The sequence below is a fragment of the Mesoplodon mirus genome, assembly GCF_964341445.2.
Source record: "Mesoplodon mirus genome assembly, chromosome: 1".
NCBI classification, from domain to species: Eukaryota; Metazoa; Chordata; class Mammalia; order Artiodactyla; family Ziphiidae; genus Mesoplodon; species Mesoplodon mirus.
The window spans coordinates 221,381,568-221,399,885 of NC_138976.1; the positions used below are offsets into that span (position 1 = coordinate 221,381,568).

Genomic DNA, 18,318 nt, shown 5'->3' on the forward strand with positions numbered 1-18,318 from the left:
TTTTATAGACAATCGCTGTAGGAACTTGGAGAGGGTGATCAGGCAGGGCTGCATTTGAACTTCTGATTTGGGAAAAGAATTGTGGAAGAATTTTTATGGGCAGAAAGAAGACAGAGGGAAGGAGAGTGTTATGGGCTGAATCGCGGCCCCCCTACATTTTGTATGTCGAAATCCTACTCCTAATACTGCAGAATGTGACTGTATTTAGAGACAGGGTCTTTAAAGAGGTAACTGCAGTCAAATGAGGTCATTGGCATGGGCTCTGATCCAACAGGCCTGGTGTCCTTCTAAGGAGAGGAGTTTAGGGCACAGACACACAGAGGGAAGGCCGTGTGCAGACACAGGGAGAAGGTAAGCCTGTAAGTCAAGGAGAGGGGCCTCAGAAGAATGAACCCCGCCGACACTTTGATCTTTGACTTCCAGCCTGTAGACTGTGAGAGAATAGACGAATGCTGTTTAAGCCACTCAGTGTGTGGTACTTTGTTATGATGGTCTGAGCAGACGGAGGGATTGCAAATGCTAGGAGCTGTGTCAGCAAAAGCAGGAGCACCTTTGGTAGGAGAGGACCCTTTGCTTGCAGTAGAAAGTCTCCCGGTGCAAGGATATGATGAAAGAATAGAAGGAGTCCAGGAACAAGGTCCAGGAGCAAATGGGCTGGTGGGATAGGGACGGGGCACAGCAGCACCAGAAAAGCAGGAACACCTTGTACCCAGTTGGGTTTTGCCTACAGTATTTCTTCTGGGGGACTAATCATTGTTTCACGCTAACATGAAACCAAGTTTACAAGATTAATCAAGGCCTCAAGGCCCTGAGGCACACATGAGAGGGAGGTGAAAGGAAAAACAGCCGCAACAACAAAGGCAAGAGACACAAGTTGAAGAAGAGAAAGAGAAGGGGACTTTGCAGGGTCCCTAAAGACTTCCGAACTGTCTGAGAGTGAGAGGTGGCGGATGGTGAAAGGAGAAACGCACACCTTGGGGGAGGGAATAGATACCACTCCTGACTCTTTTCTGAGATGTGACTGCACATGGTGTTTGTAGCCTTCATTTGGAACGAATAGTATAAGAAGACAAAGACAGCAATCCGGGTAGAGGGTAAGGGTCCTTGCGGAGGCCTCACTTGTGCTCTCAAATGGTGGGGGGCGCGGTGGAGGGCGGTGGAGGGGTGTCTCTTGCCCTGGACTCACTGGAGGGCACGGACCTGCCGTGGTAGGGGACAGAGCAGCTGAGGGAAGCCCCAAGTTGTCAGCACTGTACCCCGTGGGAACTGGCCCCCTCTGGGACAAGGGCACCTACCCCAGCATCACCACGGCTTGTAAGCTTGGCCAGAGAGGGAGGGCGGAAGGATGGAGAGAGAGGAAGGGATGAGACAGGAGACGGGAAGGCAGGGAAGGAGATGGTGAAGACAGACAGGGCCGGGAGGAGGTAAGGGACGCTGCCACACGGCGCCTGCCCCAGAGCCTTCCCTTCTGTGCCCACCACGGGCAGCGGTGCTATTACTGACCGGTCTCGACGCTCCCAGGTCCTTCCCGATCAGGTCTGCCCCTCCCCCAATCCCATGCCCCACCCCAGCGGAGTCTCATCTCTCAGCCCCGTGCAAACCCGGTCCTGGGCCAAGGGAACGGCACACATTGTTCCCCGCTGGGACAGCCTTCCTCGCTTGACTGCCCATCAGAACTGGGAGGGGCCGGGGAGGAAGCCCCGCCCACAAAGCGCCCAGCTCAGAGAAATAGGACTCCGTCATCCCAGGGGAGGTCTAAATATGTTCCCCATAGTAACGCCATTTCGAGGCTAGTTAGGTCATTTCAGACTTAAACAAAAAGGAAGAGAAGAGAAAGAGAAGGAGGCAGAGGAGAGCGCCTGCTGGTAACTAGCACCGGTCTTTTGGCTGCTGAACTCCCGTTTTGGCACCTCCTCTGGACCCCAGGTCCTCAGGAGCTCCAGGGCAGACCCTCAGAGGCCTGGGTGCCTGCGCTGTGGTGAGAAGGCCTTCCCAAGGAGCCAAGTGTGGCCCCTAAAGTCTCTGGGGACCCCCCTTCAGCAGGGTCTAGGGGGCTGGGAGGGATTTCACATCGACCTTGGTCAAAATGGCTCTGATTGGCTGTTGCTTCTCTCAGAGTTGGCCAGATTGTGCTGGGGCATTTTGCCAATGAGGGGAAGGGCTGAAAGACCCCCGTGGATGCCCCTGGGCTTCTGCTGACTTGCTTGTTCTGCAGAATACAGCAGTGGGAGAGGGGATGGAAAATCACAATGACATACTAAAGTTATCTTTTCGGTGGGCAGGTCATATGGGGCAGGAGCCAGCCCTGAACATGAACTTGTCACTTGACCTAACAACTCATACAGTTTGGGAATGTTAATGTAGTCAAGTGCAGATGTGGCAATGGAATTAAAAAAAAAAAAAAGCCTGTATATTGAACACCTAAATCCACTGCTTAGCATTATTTGTACCACACTGTAAACTAGTAATAGCAGAGATCAAGGATGGTAAATTGTGGCCCATGGGCTAAATCTGGCCCATGGCCTATTTTTTGGTATAGCCTGTGAACTAAGAATGGTTTCTACATTTTTAGAGGGTTGTCCAAAAAAAAAAAAAAAATTCAAACAAAGAAGAGTGTGTAATAGATCGTATGGCCCACAATGCCTAAAATATCTACTATCTAGCCATTTGCAGAAAAAGTTTGCCAATCCCTGGTGGACGTTAAATAGATTTTTATTTTTTGGTTTATCTGGGAACATCCTTCCCCGTCCCCGTTTAAAACAATGCCTCTTGGAAAAATGCAACAGATGAGCTTGGAACACACCCAGATCATAAGCTAGGGACTATCTGTGCCTTTCTGTATTTTTTTTGTGCCAAGTGCAGCACCTGGTGCAAGAGAAGAAGTGAACAGCTTGCTGATGGTGACGATCGGGGTGTATACAGTGCTCAGGCTCACTGGAAAACAAACATTCCCGAAACTCTCTCTCTGGGACCTTTCCTGAAGTCCTTAAGGTGTCAGGCACTGCTGGCTTTGCCTTACGTGTCACCCCGAGGAGCAACCCAAGAGCCCCCCGCCTTGCTAATTTCCTTAGCTCTTGCCGCCTATCTAGGGAGAAACAGAATTGCCTCTGCTTGTCTTTTAGTCCGTGAGAGAACCCTAGACAAATATGCACTCAGCCCCTAGAACAATCTTGATCAGCCCAGCCGCTGGCAGAGATACAGCAGGAGAGAAGGTACAAATAGAGCTGAAAATACGGTTCAAGAGGTGAGTGAGTGAATGTCAGAGTCTCAAGAAACGCAGTGGACCTTGGGGATATTGAAAGCATCATGGAAAAAGAAGTCAGAGGCTGGATTTGAAGATATTCAAAGAAATCCCGAAACCTCACGTCACCTTTCCCCTTGTTTTTTCATATGCTAGGTAAAGATAAGAATACCTTCCTTCTCTTTCTGCCTCACAGGGGTAACTCGAGATAGGCAAAAGTACTTTGGACCCATGTGAAATATTATATAAATAGAAGAAAATATTAAACTCATGTTGGAATTTTCTGTAGCTTCTTTTCTATCACATCGGAATGAAACTACTATATTCAGGTTTGTTTTTTTTTTGGCTGTACGCGGGCCTCTCACTGTTGTGGCCTCTCCTGTTGCGGAGCACAGGCTCCAGACGCGCAGGCTCAGCGGCCATGGCTCACGGGCCCAGCCGCTCCGCGGCATGTGGGATCTTCCCGGAATGGGGCACGAAGCCGTGTCCCCTGCATCGGCAGGAGGACTCTCAACCACTGCGCCACCAGGGAAGCCCCTCAGGTTTTTTAATAGGTCAGTGTCTTCATTATTTTTTTCCCTGCCAAATATACTATTAATTTGCTCTTAGATTTATTTTTACCTAATTAAGTATGTATTTCTTATAGTTTCACAATAATCATTTCCAGCTCATAACGTGCGACGTTGACTGTGATATGGAGGGAAAGTAGCGTAGTAACTCCTGAGCCACAAGTATAAGAAAGACAACTGTTTTGTCTTTGGAAATGAATAAGCATCAGCTTTAGGGAAGTTCCTCGTTTATCAGTTGCTGCAATGCATTATCGAACAGCTCTGAGCAATGTCCACAGTGAGGCTTCTTCCTCCTCAACAGCCCCCTTCCAACGTCATGACCTTCCTTTTAGGTGGGAGACTCAGTAGTCCATGTTGCAGTAGCAAAGAAGTGACATTTTCCTATATAGAACAGACAAGGTCCATCCTCAGCCCCCATGACATTTGGGTCTGGGGAAGTTTGAAAGAGGTAATGCTGATGGGATCACTGGCAAGGGCTGGTGTCCTCTGCTCAAATCCCAGCTGGCTTTCGCCAGCCCAAACCCACAACACTCATCTTGAAGGGACTTTGGAGGACCAGAGGCCATCGCTGCCATTGCGTGTTGAAGATGGCGGACCCCACAGCAGCCTGGGCTCAGCCCTGCTCCACAGCAGTTTGTAGACAAGGAGCATGGGGCCAACAGTGTTCCAACCAGGCTCGACCGGAGCTGTGTGCAGGTAGTTTCATGGTTAAAAGTCCTAGTAGTGTAAAAAGAAATCAGAGTAACAAGTGAGCATACCTCGGATGCCTTCATATTTACCACCGCTCTCTTCTTTTCAGTCTCCCTGGTTTTGCTTGAAGAATTTACTTTCCATGTGCTTGGGCTCCCTTCTCCCTTTGCTGACAAGCAGAGCTCTTAATTAAGTCAACAAGTACTCAGACACAGAGGCAGCGTCTCTTTTGGCAAGAGGATCTGAGCAGAAGCAGCCCCAGAAGCAAGTGAGAATGTTTGTCAAGCTGTGATTAAGCAGCTGTGATTAAAGAGAGAATAATTCCCTGCCCAAGCAAATAGTTCCTAACAAGTTATCGCTCCCAGGCCATAACCGTGAAAGCTATTGGGCCAGAAGGTCTGTGTGATGGTTCACTTTGAGGGATGGGAGTAGCTGGGACACTCAGGACTTAAAGCTTTCATTTGTGAAATCCAGGAACAAGAGGATGTCATCTAAGAGGCAGCCATAGCTGCCAACTGATTCTTCATTTTCAAAGATTGCCAAGTTCTCTGGCTACTCGAAGACCAGCATCCTGAACCATTTCCTCATGGTGACAGATATGAAATTCACATATTTGACACACTCTCTGGGCTTTGTGTAATTCCTGGTGAAATATCTATAATTCCTTCTCTCTCTCCAACTCAAAAAAACACTTTGTTTGGAGTACAGGTGATTGTAAGTGAGACTGCATTTGCTTTTTATTTATTTTAAATAGGGATATACTTCCTGAAAGTGTGCTGATGAACTGTGGCTGCGCGTCAATAACTTCAACACATTGCACAACGCGTTTTGCATCCACAACTGTGTTTGCTGTTCTAAGCCAAGCCAGTCTCTTCTGCATTCTCTTATATGTCCATCTTCACCCAGTTGGATATAATTTGTCCTTCATGCAAAGCCTGAAGAACATTCCAGGCCATTCTCCCCTACAAAAGTGGTGCCATCTGATAGTTAGAATTATAGGCGCCAAACCCTTCCCATTACGACCTACTCTTGGGTTTGGCTGGGATGGAGATTTGGCAGCATGTTTACTGAGATTGACTGGAAGCAAATCCCAAAGAAACAAAACATTAAAAAGTGTGGGTATGGTTTAGTATCCTCAGCATATACAATCCCAACTGGGGGAGCTTTGACTTTCATTACTTATGAGGCTGGGGTATTGGTGGAGATCATGCGGGCTCTAGGGTTTGGAAAACCTCAGGTCGAATCATGGTTCCTCCTTGGCCTTGGGTGAGTCCTTAGTCACATTTAACTATCAAATTTTTTATCTGTCAAATAAGAAGAATGGAATTGCTATGACATTTAGAGGCAATGGGTGCCAAATGCTCTGCCAGTGCCTGGCATACAGTAGCACCTAACCAGAAAGCCTTAAGAAAATATTTATTTACCCAAACATCACTGTCTACTATGGATGGACCAATCCAAGTAGGTGGCAAGAGCGTTAGGAGCCTTAATATCTTGGGGAGCGTTAGCAGATCCCAAGTGATTTACAGGCAGAAGCTGTCTTTAAATGAGACACAAGGGAGGTAAAAGGAAGAAAACTTGACACGTAAAATGCTTTTCTGAAATCCCTGCAAAGGTCTGGGGAAATTCTTGAGTAAAGAGATTCAAGGTCTCTCTTAAGGCGTGCAATTTGAATCGCAGGAGAAGCTCAAATTTCACCTATCCCACAATGTCAAGTTGATTTTTGGTGATGTTTAGACAATCCCAAAGCAACTGCTTTTTATAACACATTAGAGAAGATATTTTGACCACTGTTACTCTGGGTATGTTCTTCAAACTCCAAATAGAAGCAGTAAACATGTGAGTATAAATATGACGATCATTTATTTAACTGTGACAATTTTAGAGAGCTTTTGGCATGCTTAAAGGTACAGAGATTTTTGTGGATGAGTGAAAATATAACTCGTACATTGTTTATCCCGCTTTGGACTAAGTCTTGGGTGACATTATCAATTTCTTGTAAAATTGGCATGTTTATACCTAATATCATGTCATGGGAAAGGAAAAAAATGTTAAAGTTAGCCTCCCTGGAGGGAGTGGGGATAGAGAAGGGTGTAGCAGACAAGTATTTATGGATAGTTTTACATGAATACAATTGTCATGGCTTTTATCTGATGACCGAAAGATTTTCGAGTTATTTTTTTTGTTTTGTTTTCTGTTTTTTTTTGTGTGTGGTACGCGGGCCTCTCACTGCTGTGGCCTCTCCCGTTGCGGAGCACAGGCTCCGGACGCACAGGCTCAGCGGCCATGGCTCACGGGCCCAGCCGCTCCGCGGCATGTGGGATCTTCCTGGACCGGGGCACGAACCTGTGTCCCCTGCATCGGCAGGTGGACTCTCAACCACTGCGCCACCAGGGAAGCCCTCGAGTTGTTTATTTTGATTAGAAGTGGCATTAAGTCTAGCTTTCCGGTGATCCTGAGCTTCCTAGTATCTAAAATTTAAATTTGCCTGAAGAGGTGTTCAAAGAACATCTCAAATATGGAGCCATGTTCTGCTGAAGAAAAGCTATTACCCTTCTTTTCATGGGGACACACTTCCTGTAAGGGGGAGCCTGGTAAGATTTAAAAATTCAGATCCTAAAAGAAGTTCTTCTCAACAATGAAACTGAAGTGAGGTTTGCCTAGTCAAGTCCTTCCCTGATGCCTACAGGCATAATAGGACACCTACATCTGGGAGAGCTGTCAGGAGACATACAAACAGACCAGAAGAGTCTAAAAATCCAGCCAACGTCTACTGCCAGAATCCAAGTTACAAGCACAAGGCACAGTGTCTATCTGGTCAACAACGAGACACTTTCCAGAAAGGGCTGAGAAAGCAGTAACATTCTAGGTCAAAACACAACCAACAACCAAACTCAAATCCACACTCAAGGATACCTTCCAGGGCACTGGAAATTAGCCTTTTAGAAAGATTTCAGGAAATTATCATTTTGCTGCAAGAGAAGAAGGAAAGGATGATGGAGACACTACCTTTGCTGTGAAGGTTAAATAATGGCTACAATCTGCCTTGAAATTCTTACAGGGAATTACCCCAAATAGGGGAAAAAGGCCACAGGAATGGTCAGGAGTTTAAGACCAGTGATTCTAGTCAAGAATTATTTCAAAAACATAAATCTTCTTTTAAATTCTTACTGTGGAATGTGAAAATATTTTAATTTTTACATATAGTCACCATCTGTATCTTTGCAATATATGGAATTATTAAGGTTGACCAAAATTTGGTATACATAAAGCAAAAAACAGTGTGTTCCCCAAGTTCTTGTAAAAAGTGGGGATAGATTAAATAAACGGACTATTGGATATTTTATCAGCATAAATAGGCTTCTGTCAAAAACCATTTGCAAACTTCTGTTTCTGATGGGTTTTTGGTGACCAGAAAGCATCCTCCCAAGCTAAGCGTGTGTATCTTTCAAAGTTCTGGATCATCAGACTCATTCCAACATGACCCATGTGCCCCGGAGACTGTGGACTTCACTCATTATGCAGTAGTGAAGCAGCTGAGAAAAAATGGGAGTCGTGATGTGCCTTTCAAAATATTATAAGCTCTGGTTTTTCATAATGGAATTCTGGAAAAGGTAAGTGATTTGCCAAGAAAAGCCTTTCTAGGCCATGTTGAAAAGGCTGTGGAGTAATTTTGCAGCCTCTATCTTAGCATGAAATTAGCATACCCCAACCCAACCTCTTGATCTTTAAATATGTTACACAAGAAGCCTTCTTCCACCTGATCTTTGAGCCACTTAATGGAATTCTGTCCGTAGAAGTCAAGTTGAAAAATTGACCCTCATCTTTACTGTCTTCCATTAGGAAAAGCCATCTTTCCCCGACTGGTTCTTTCAACTCTTTCTAGACCCAAGTGTAGGTGATGTGCCTCCATTATATTAGAGACATAATGCGTGCCCCTCACTCTCATCCTTAGGGAATCAGAAGCAGTCACATTATAGCCAAAGGTAACTCTCACTGTCAAGTTTCACTCAAGCCGAGAAACTGGATGTGTCAGAAATGGTGGAGTTTAAAACTTGCTCTAAAAATAACGTGTCTGGATACCGGCCACCATCTTAAGGCTCTTCCTCTCCAGGCCCTTTCCCCGTAAAAACCCAAAGTGGTTCTCAGTAAGTTTAGCCTGGAAATAAAATCCCCTCACTCCATCAAGAAATAGCTCCAAACTTGGAGTGCGTGCTCAAAATATTCATGATGAAATCATAACCCTATATTTATAGTCTTTTGGATTGTGTATGAAATTCTGTTTCCCATGGTGTTTTTCGTTGAAAGGGCCAGACATGGAAAGCGGGCTCAGAGGATGACCCAGAGAGCATCAGCCTCAAGGAAATGCTGTTTATCATCATTGTGAATGGGATGGTTGTGTGACATCCTCCCTCTTCCCTAAGCCCTACCCACTGCCCAAGAGTCGGGTCTCCTCCCCAGCCCATTCCCAGATGGTCCCTGGTTTAATGGTCCTGTCTCATCATCCACAAAATGTGAACTGGCCTTCCCAGTAGGAAGTGGAGTGGGTGCCTAAGATCATGCCCCTGTCCTTCTGATCTTTCCTGTCCTCTAGACATCCTCCCCATTTTCACTGAGGGAGATGGTATGGATCTTAATGGTTGGAATTTGATGATTCTCTCCATGGCTGGGTGTCGAGGGCCCCATGCAGCAGCAGACCTGCAAAAAGCTTTTACTTCTCACCCGGGCAGTGGTGCAGGCTGATTGGTCTTTGGGCACTGTAATCCTGGAAGATCCACGGGGCAGGGAAGAGAAAAATTTCCATTCACAGACCCCATCCGTCTTGGAGATCTTATAGAAGGTCTCTCCGGATCCCACTGGAATGCGCACCAGGTCCTTGTGCTGCCCCTCCAGGACATGGCTGGGTGGGTGCAGAGTATAGCCCAGAGCATATTTGGAAGACTGCTTTCGGTGCAGACACTGGATTCTCAAGACATTCTGAAAGGCCTTTTTAAACTCTTGACTGGAGCATGGGTATATAATGGGGTTGATGCAGCTGTTTAGGTATCCGAGCCAAAATGCTATTTTAAAAACTGTTTCTGAGGGCCTGAAATCAGGAAAGAAAGACCCTGGAAGAAAGCACACAGATTCATACATGTTATTTGCAAGCCAACGGGCCAATTGGTTAGGAGAGTAAAGCAAACCAACCAACAAACACCGTATTATATCTTTAAAAAGTTTCAAATGATTCCCAATGCATTTGAGTTTTCACATTTGACTGATTGTCCCCTAGGAATGTAACCCTTTGGTAATATCCTCAAAGTCCATTCTCACTTGGTCCACATGTGCAATATTATTTAAGGGAAAAGACCCAAAGGGTTAGGGCTGTGCTGGATCTTAGTGATAAAACATTACTTGGTGTCTGCTATAAAGCTTTAAAAAATGAAAACATGAAATTTAGGCTGAGTCTACATATGCAAATTGTTTCTCCTGAATTTAAAAATAAGTTGAAATCCATTCAAAAAGTAATAATAAAATAGGGTTACCTGAATGTTCCCTTTGTTCTTTGATGCAGTATTATACAGGCACGGCCTAAATAATTATGAATGCTTTCTCTCCTGAATATTGGAGTTGTATATTTTAATGAGAATCCCAAATTTATAAAATATTGACTTGGCCAACTTTGGCCAATTATTTTTGATTATTTTCCTTTGATGATGCCTTTTGACATTACAGTATACTTGTCTGCTCAAAATACTCCAGTAGCAACCAAATGCTTGTTAATAGGTTGACATGCAGTGTCCTCCACAGTGCTAAACCTACTCTAGATTTCTAACATTAATACTTCCACTCTAAGCAGACTCACTACAAACTTTTCTCCAGATCATTGCTCATGTTTTTTGTTCTCTTAAGTTGGGTCCAGATGTCTAAAATGCTCTTTCCTGTCCTCTTCACCTATTTTAGGTGATTTAGGTGAAATCCGCTAATTTACACGGCAGGGATCAAGTTTCAGGCATCTTTACATCTTATGTGGTCACTATCTCATAGCTCTTGGAAGCAGAATGGCAAAAGCATGGAACCCTAAAGCAGGAACTGTCTTAGAGGTTATTTTATTCAATTATTCAATTTCCAAATTAAAAAAATGATGATTAAAGTGGCTGTCACAAACTTAATAGCTACAGTACTAACATAGTGATGGATAAAGAGATATAGAACTCCAAGCCCAGTGTTCTTTATTCTCTGCACAACTTTTTTCTTTTGCCTCAGCCGAATAAAGGTCTTGATTTTATGTCTTTCTTTTTGTCTCTGCTCTAGAGACCCATCAGAGTCATGACAAATTGATGGGTAGGCTTAAAAGTCTACTCTGCCAAGCAATGCCCTGAAATTTTGCAGAGAATCTCATAAATATAAACAAAGAATAAAGTTAAATATTGCAGAGCCAGAGAAGGCAAAATGGTACAGTGATTAATGAGAGCATTTTTTTAAATCTCTGAAACACACTCCCTGATAAATTCAGTGTGTCTCAAAGAAATTAAAACACACACACACACACACAACCACACACGCAGATGATGATGCTAAGTGAGAAAGCATTATTCTTTAGCTCCAAAGCTTTTAACATTTTCCTATAATTATAAGTTACTCATATGGAATGTCTGGTTTGGAACAGGCTAAATACTTTACATACAATTTAATCATCATTAGTAACATCAAGAGTTACATGATTCCTACTGTACAGGGAACTCTACTCAATACTCTGTAATGACCTATATGGGAAAAGAATCTAAAAACAAGAGTGGATATATGTATACGTATAACTGATGCACTTTGCTGTACAGCAGAAACTAACAACATTGTAAATCAACTAGACTCCAATAAAAATTTTAAAAAAGTTATATGATTCATATCAACATCCCCATTTTACAAATGAAGAAACTGGTTTAATGAGATTGAATAATTCAACTAAAGTCACTCAGCAGATGGTTACTGGTAGAGCTGGGATTTGAAATTGGGAAGTCTGACTTTGGGGCCTATGTTCCTTTATCGAGTCTCAAAATATATTAGAATAATACATCTCTAGGGAATGAGGATGTTGTGTAGAGAATGATGAGGTGTACAGTTGGGGATGTTAAATTGGAAAGATGGTTCTTCAAACTTAAGCAGAGAGGTGAAGAAAGCAGCCAATACCCACATGAATGGTGGTTTTGTGTGAATGTAGTCAGTTTCAGAAAAAATTCATCTTAATGATGATGCCTATATGTTGTCCAATATTTCTTCCTGATAGTAACAGTGACAGGATTACGGGAATCTACTTCACAAGGGCTCAGGCTTAATGAAAATATGTGAGAAGGGCATGCCCCAAGTTACCTTGTCTTGGAATTTCACTATTCTGTAAATCAGCTAGAGAGGGAAGTGTATTTCCCTTATTTGAAGAGCTTAAATTAAAAGAAAAAAACCCCACATGAATTATGAATGTGAATGCTAGTGAGGTGATTTGGGGTCCTTAGAATTTCCCTCAATTCCTTCAGGGACACTCTTTGTGCTCACAGAGCCCCGTTCTGCATTCAGACATCTCAACATTTCCTTTTAGTCCTTTTCCTCCCATTCCTCTTCTCTCCTTCAAGGCCCCCTTAATGCCAGGTCTGGCCGACCCAGCGCCAAGTCACTCTGGCCTTCCTGTTGTCCACAGCTTCAGAGGTAAGTACTAGTCCTTTCCCTCATGTGCCCTGCTCAAAACACCCATTTCCTCACTGCAGCTGAGGTATAGGGTGAGAAAGGAGATGGTTAAAATGAATTTACACTAAGATTTGAAAGTCAGATAGTCCAGCTCTAACCCTGCAGGAATACTGTGCAAATCTCTAGATTTTTGGCTTTTCAGATAGTGAATGGGAGAGTCTTCTGGCCAGAGGCTTTCCCATAAATGAAACCACTTTGTTTATCCCATCAGGTGTGTGACAGCATGTAGATGTGTTTAAACCTAGCATGATCTGCCCCCTACCAATCTGAGGGGTGGATCATGGGACCTACTTCTCCTGCCTGCTGTGTTCATCCTCCCTTGGGGGTGATTCTGTCTTGGCAGCTCCCAGCTGGGGTTAAGAGAGAGACTCATAACTGTGCTTCCTTCAGAGGCTTTCCAAAAGTTAAGAAAAGACAGCACAAGGCTGTTTCCATCCTTATTTATATTATTCACATCTTTAGATATCTTCCTTCCCTTCATTTTTCCTCTCCTAGGAAGAGAAGATTGAGCTGGGATCAGGCTTGGAAAAGAGTTGTTGCTTCCTGGTCCCGATCGGGGTGTGCTCATCTCGGTATCCACTTCCCTGCCCAAATCTTTCCACTCAGGCACCATCTCCTCTGAGCTCCTCACAATTTCTATTCCCAACCTCACTTTCTTCTCAGATCCCTCTCTTCTTGATGATGATGGTGTTTTTTAGACTAGGAAGGCAGTTGGACCATGCTTCTCTCTGTCGTCCACCCATCATGGCGTGGAGCACCAGGGTTGAACCTGCCTGGCTTAGGGATGGGCACCTCAGACCCAGTCACTAGGTTGTGAACTCCCTCTGAGCCGGTACCATGTCAGTTTTGCTTGCTCATGGAGCTCCAGAACCCAGCACACTGCTGGTATCTCAAAGGCATCCTTCTAATTTTTGCTGAATGAATAGCCGATTCCTTGAATGACCTACCGAATGAATGAACGATCCTCCCCATGACTCTGCTTCACAGTGTGGCCTGGTTTCTGCTGTGCCTGGGTCATAGCTCTTATTTCTCTTCCTGCCCCTGCCTTCCTTCTGTTGTCTCTTTCTTTTTTCTTCGACCCAGTTTCTGCTCAAACCTCTGCTGTTCTCTGGGCTGTTATTACACTATTTTATTTTTCCATGCTGCATCACCTGGTGTCTAACGCTCTAGTTTTTCTCACCATGCTTCATAGGAAGAGCCAGACTTTTGAATTATCCACAGAAGCATAAGGTCTCCTATTTTTCTTGTCACCGTAGGTATGTTGTGCTCTTCAACAACTTCTGTCCAGACTCTGGACAGCTTCAAGAGGAGCAAATAGCTTCCAGCTTAATTCCCGGGAACCCCTCGCCCTGCAGGCCCGGTCATCCTTTGCATATGAATTTGCCTCATTTAATTCTTGAGCTTTGGAAAATCCCCAAGGCCCTGGGGACTCTTCCCTTCACTGAGTTTTCCTCCACGATTTGATCCTGCTGCAGAATTTCTGACTCTTCTTTTCAGGACCCTCTAAACTCCCTGATCGACTAAAACTTGGCCAGACTGAGATGGGCAGAGCATGAATTTATCCATGAACACCATCAACATCTTCACCCTTGGAGAGTCAAAATCTTGGCTTCCATTGTCAAGGTCCCTAGATTCCAATGAGAAATTGAAACTGATGTGTTCGAAGGATGCCACTTAAGTCTCATCACTTGATGTCCCCTCCCTTGGAAGCATTTGACTTTTTTTTCTGATCTGGGGCTTATCTGTAGGCTTATGATGGTGGACACTGGGGACCATCTTAGTGAAGGCTGTGCCACTAGAGTCACATTTTAGCTACAAAGTTACAGCAAAATTTGCTCTCAATGCCCCCAATACAAAGAAAACCATTTTCCAGCCAGTGTTGGTCTCCTAAGTGAGTTTTCTCCACCAGTATTCCAGTTCACTCTAAAACACAGTGAGGATAAAAATGGAGTTCTCAAATTCCAACCCAGCACTGGTAATAGAAGGTTCCTCTTCAGCTCAGCTCTTGCAGAATCAGGGGACTCCGTATGGAAGCAGAAAACCATGAGTCAGTCTTCTGGGTTCTAACCTCCCAACTTCTAAGCTTCGTTTCACCTACCTGAAACCTTGACATCTTAATGACAACCTTGAGAGACATTGGGTTTCGACAAACCCTAATTAGCTGGAGTCACAGAATGCTAGGGTGTGAAGAGTGGCAGAAACCTAGCAGGCACTGTCAACCTGTCCTATGCAGATGAAGATAGTATGGATGGGAAGGGAAAGTGGTTTCCACAAAATCATCTGCTCATCTGTGGTCCAGTCAGAATGAGACCCAGACTCTGTTCTGCTTCCCCCATTTCTTCTCCTGATCTTGTGCACCACGTGGCAACCCCAGAGTGGCTGGGAAGTGTTAATGGCAATATGTCTAGCTGTGGTCACAAGATGACAACAGGTTCTGCAGCAATGATGAGAAAGAAGGGGGAGGAGAGTAGTATCATCAATAACTATATCATTTAAAAAAGTTGTACTGTTCAAACACTGGAAAAGAAAAACAGTGGGTGAGGATCTTGGAAGGGCTTATCTGAAGGGTATCACATTCTGAAGACTGGAGTTTAAATGACTCCAATTTAAAAAAAAAATGGACTCCAAAGCAGAAGCTAATGCTATGTGACCATAGGAGAAAATAACCCTTCATTGTTTCTCTTTGTCCAACCAGTAGTCTCTCCATATGTCTGGTACCAGTCCAATGTGGCCGGTATACCTCTAATGAACAGGGGAGAGACACAAGCTGGTACACAAATAGGTGGCTAGTTCCCCAGGCCAAGGAGCTCCAGTGCCAAGCAATATTTAGGCCAGATCAGTTGGCATCTTCTGGCCAGGAAAAAAGTTCTGTCCCATGGATGTAATCCCAGAGAAAAGCTGTTGGAATCAGAGTAGGAGCACAGACAGACCCAAGTTTATTGTCATCCTGGAGTCTACCAGATGCCTCCATGTTTGGCTGCTGATTTCCCTGTGTCACAGTCACTTGCCTGAGCCCTCCTGAGGTTTATCCAGGGGCCACACTTGGGCAATTCTCAACCAGACAAGAATATTTAGGTTAGCTACCTGGAATGGTGGTCAGAAATCTCTAAGAATGCTGACCGGATTAACCGCAGACTAGAACCCTAGGCTCTCAACCCAAGATTCATGGATAGACTTCCCATGAAATGAAATACAGTCTGTGTATGAACAGAGGTTTTCCTGAGAACAGGAATTCAGCTTTTGTCAGCTGCACACAGTGGTCTTGGAGACGCAAAAGATGGCTGAGCCTGCCTCCCGGCTACTGAGCAAAAGCTGAACCTCTGGCTGGTGCACGTCACTTAGCCCATATGTCCTGATAAGAGCATCCAGCTTACCAACATGGTAAGAGGATGCCAGTTTACACCTCTTTAGAAGGACCTGATCTTTTCTTCTCCTAGTTAACTGGGACTTGAAATAGCACAGCTCTCATCTTGTGCCTCTGAGGGCAGTCATCGGATTGCTCCCTGGAGAGAGTTAATATGTTGGGTCTTTTCTGAACTTTCTGGAGGGAAACTTGAATAGTAATCAAGGTGAGGAAGGATGGTGTGGGAGGGTGTAGTGAGCAGGGGAAGAGAGGCACATTGTTTGCTGGGTATATAGCATTGAACAGAACAAATCTGGAGCACTGTGGGGACCCAGTGGAGGATGGGAGCACTGCCCCTTTTCTCCTTTTCTGGGGACGGAGGCATATCAGCCTATGGTTACTGTTGTCAAAAACCACTGCTTCTTCCAACCATGGTGGGTAAAAAGGTCAGTTGGGGAGACATTTTCTCATACCTCATACTTCTGCAAGTGGGAGACATTCTTCATGGGATCTTTCTGGCTGGTCAAGTGTAATTCTGCAGAATCAGGGATTTTATCCTAGAGGAGTCAAAGCTGCTCGAAGTAAAGCTCTTCAAAGAGTTCCTCCCTCCAGTTACCGAAGCCCCAAACAGTATTTCTCCTTTTAGCAAAGAGGACTGTGTCTCCCAGAACATGCATGTGAGGCCCCCGAACCCACGATGACTCGGGAGAGAATGACTCTGACCCAGGTGCACTTGACTCACCATGTACATTTCCATAGAAGACTTCTTTGTGTTGCCTGTTTCCTTTTGAAATGAATACATAATTCAAACGATTTCAACAGATTGCAAGATTTTTTTCTCCTTTACTTAACAAAATATATTTTGATTCAGGAAAACAATAGTAATTAAGTCACGTGTTCTTTTGTAGGTTGTTTCCTCAAAAGCAATCTCCTTTCATAAACCAACTTATTTTCCAAACTTTGCCTTTTTTCATTAAGGTCACCGTTGTTTCATGAGTCTCACATTAGAAGCATCTTCTTATCATCTCTACAAAAGCTTTCTCCTACCACCCAGTGTAAAGAAGAGGCATCCTCAAGCGTACACCTGTGAGCATGGTTTATTTCTTTCATGGAGTGTAAGATTTCTTTTTTTTTTTCTTTCAAAAAATTTTTCTTTTTCCTTTTTCTTGTGATGAGGATGTTTAAGATCTACCCTCTTAGCAAATTGCAAATATGCTACTGCATTATTAACTATAGTTACCATGCTGTACGTTATATTCCCAGGACTTATTTGTTTTATAACTGGAAGTTTGTTATCTTTTGATCCATTCACCCATTTCATACCCTATAAGTCGTCTTGTTTACTTGTTTTCTTTGACAGTCTCATTCTCCAGAGTGTCTAATAAGCACTCCAGTGGTTTTCTTTTGGAAAACCAAAACTGTCAAAAATGATACCCAAGTCTGTGCCAGGAGGGATGATTAAAGAAATCTGTGGGGAGATGGCCAGAAGGGAAGAGAGCAGATTGAAAGGGGGGAACTCGAGGTCCTAGGTTAGGTTTTAGGGAAAACATCCTGATATCCATTCTGGAGATCTGTGTCTTCTGGAGGGAAAAAAGGCCTGGGAGGAGAAATCCCAGGGCTCTTGTCATGAGACACACCTGTGTAGAGGCATGTGTGACACTCTGAGGCCCAATGACAGTGAGTCACACTGAGTGGGAATGGCATTTGCTCTTCTGTGGTCCAGGCTGCTGGTGGCTCCAGGGCACCCGTGCTCCTTGGCAACGTGGGGGCTTCACACACGCACATCTAGGGCCTAAAGTGCTATGGCAGACGTCATCTGGTCACATCCAAGGGGACGGGACAGAAAGCAGTGGAAGCCATGAGGGAAAATTCCCAGAAACGACCAAAGGAAGGGGAGGTTTTTCAAGGGGATAAGGGAACCTCATAATAGTGAGATCGGCCAAGATATGTGTTGTACATGATCTTTTTGTTGCTGATAAGATCAAGTTCAAGCTCATCACCTTGTCATTCAAGGCCCTTCATCATTTGGTTTCACCAGCCTTAACACGACATTCTCTCCCCTTATTCATTCACTTAACAAGTAATTTGCTTAGTGCCTTCTAGGAGACAGGCGCTGTTGTAGACATTGGAGATAGAACGATCAGGAAAATGCACAAGGTTCCTGCCCTTGGAGTTTACATTTTATAAGTATTTCCAATAAATGCCTGTTGAACTGAATTGTGAATTTCCAACAGCAAGGCTATCTTCTTGCCATGGTTGACTTTTCACTGTAACTCTGTTAATGCACCAAGGTGACTATGGCCTCTGCTCTCATGGTTGTCACCTTCATTCTCCTGCTCCTCTCTCAGTGACCTGTCCTTCTCCCCTAGTCAAACTTGGATTCATTCAAAATCTCTGTCTTCAAAATTGTGCTTAAAATCCAGCTCATCCATGAACCTTTCCTTCTTGATAGTGTAACTTGTTTTCTCACCTCCCCTAAGCATTCAACTTTAATTCCTTTTCTCTATATAGCACTCATCACCATCTTCTATGCTTATTTCTTCTTTGTCCTTTTCCTTGAATATGAACTCCTTGAAGGCAGAGGTGTTATTTATTTGTTTATTTATTTATTTTTGCGGTTCGCGGGCCTCTCACTGTCGTGGCCTCTCCCATTGTGGAGCACAGGCTCCGGACGCGCAGGCTCAGCAGCCATGGCTCATGGGCCCAGCCGCTCCGCGGCATGTGGGATCTTCCTGGACCGGGGCACGAACGCATGTCCC

General features: G+C 44.5%; 1 protein-coding gene across 4 annotated transcripts in view; it reads right to left on the bottom strand.

Annotated features, from left to right (window-relative positions):
- Positions 1-1,605: 1,605 nt before the first annotated feature.
- Positions 1,606-18,318, bottom strand: part of ADRA1A (adrenoceptor alpha 1A) — a 105,971-nt gene continuing 89,258 nt past the window's right edge. For 2 of the 4 annotated variants that reach the window (XM_082616117.1, XM_082616116.1), the window contains one exon: positions 5,638-9,608. In XM_082616117.1, coding sequence (XP_082472243.1) covers positions 9,091-9,608 — 518 coding nt within the window. In that variant the 3' untranslated portion in view covers positions 5,638-9,090. Of the gene's footprint in view, positions 4,528-5,637; positions 9,609-18,318 lie in introns of those variants that run through there. The other 2 variants (XM_082616118.1, XR_014293573.1) reach the window with 2 other exon arrangements.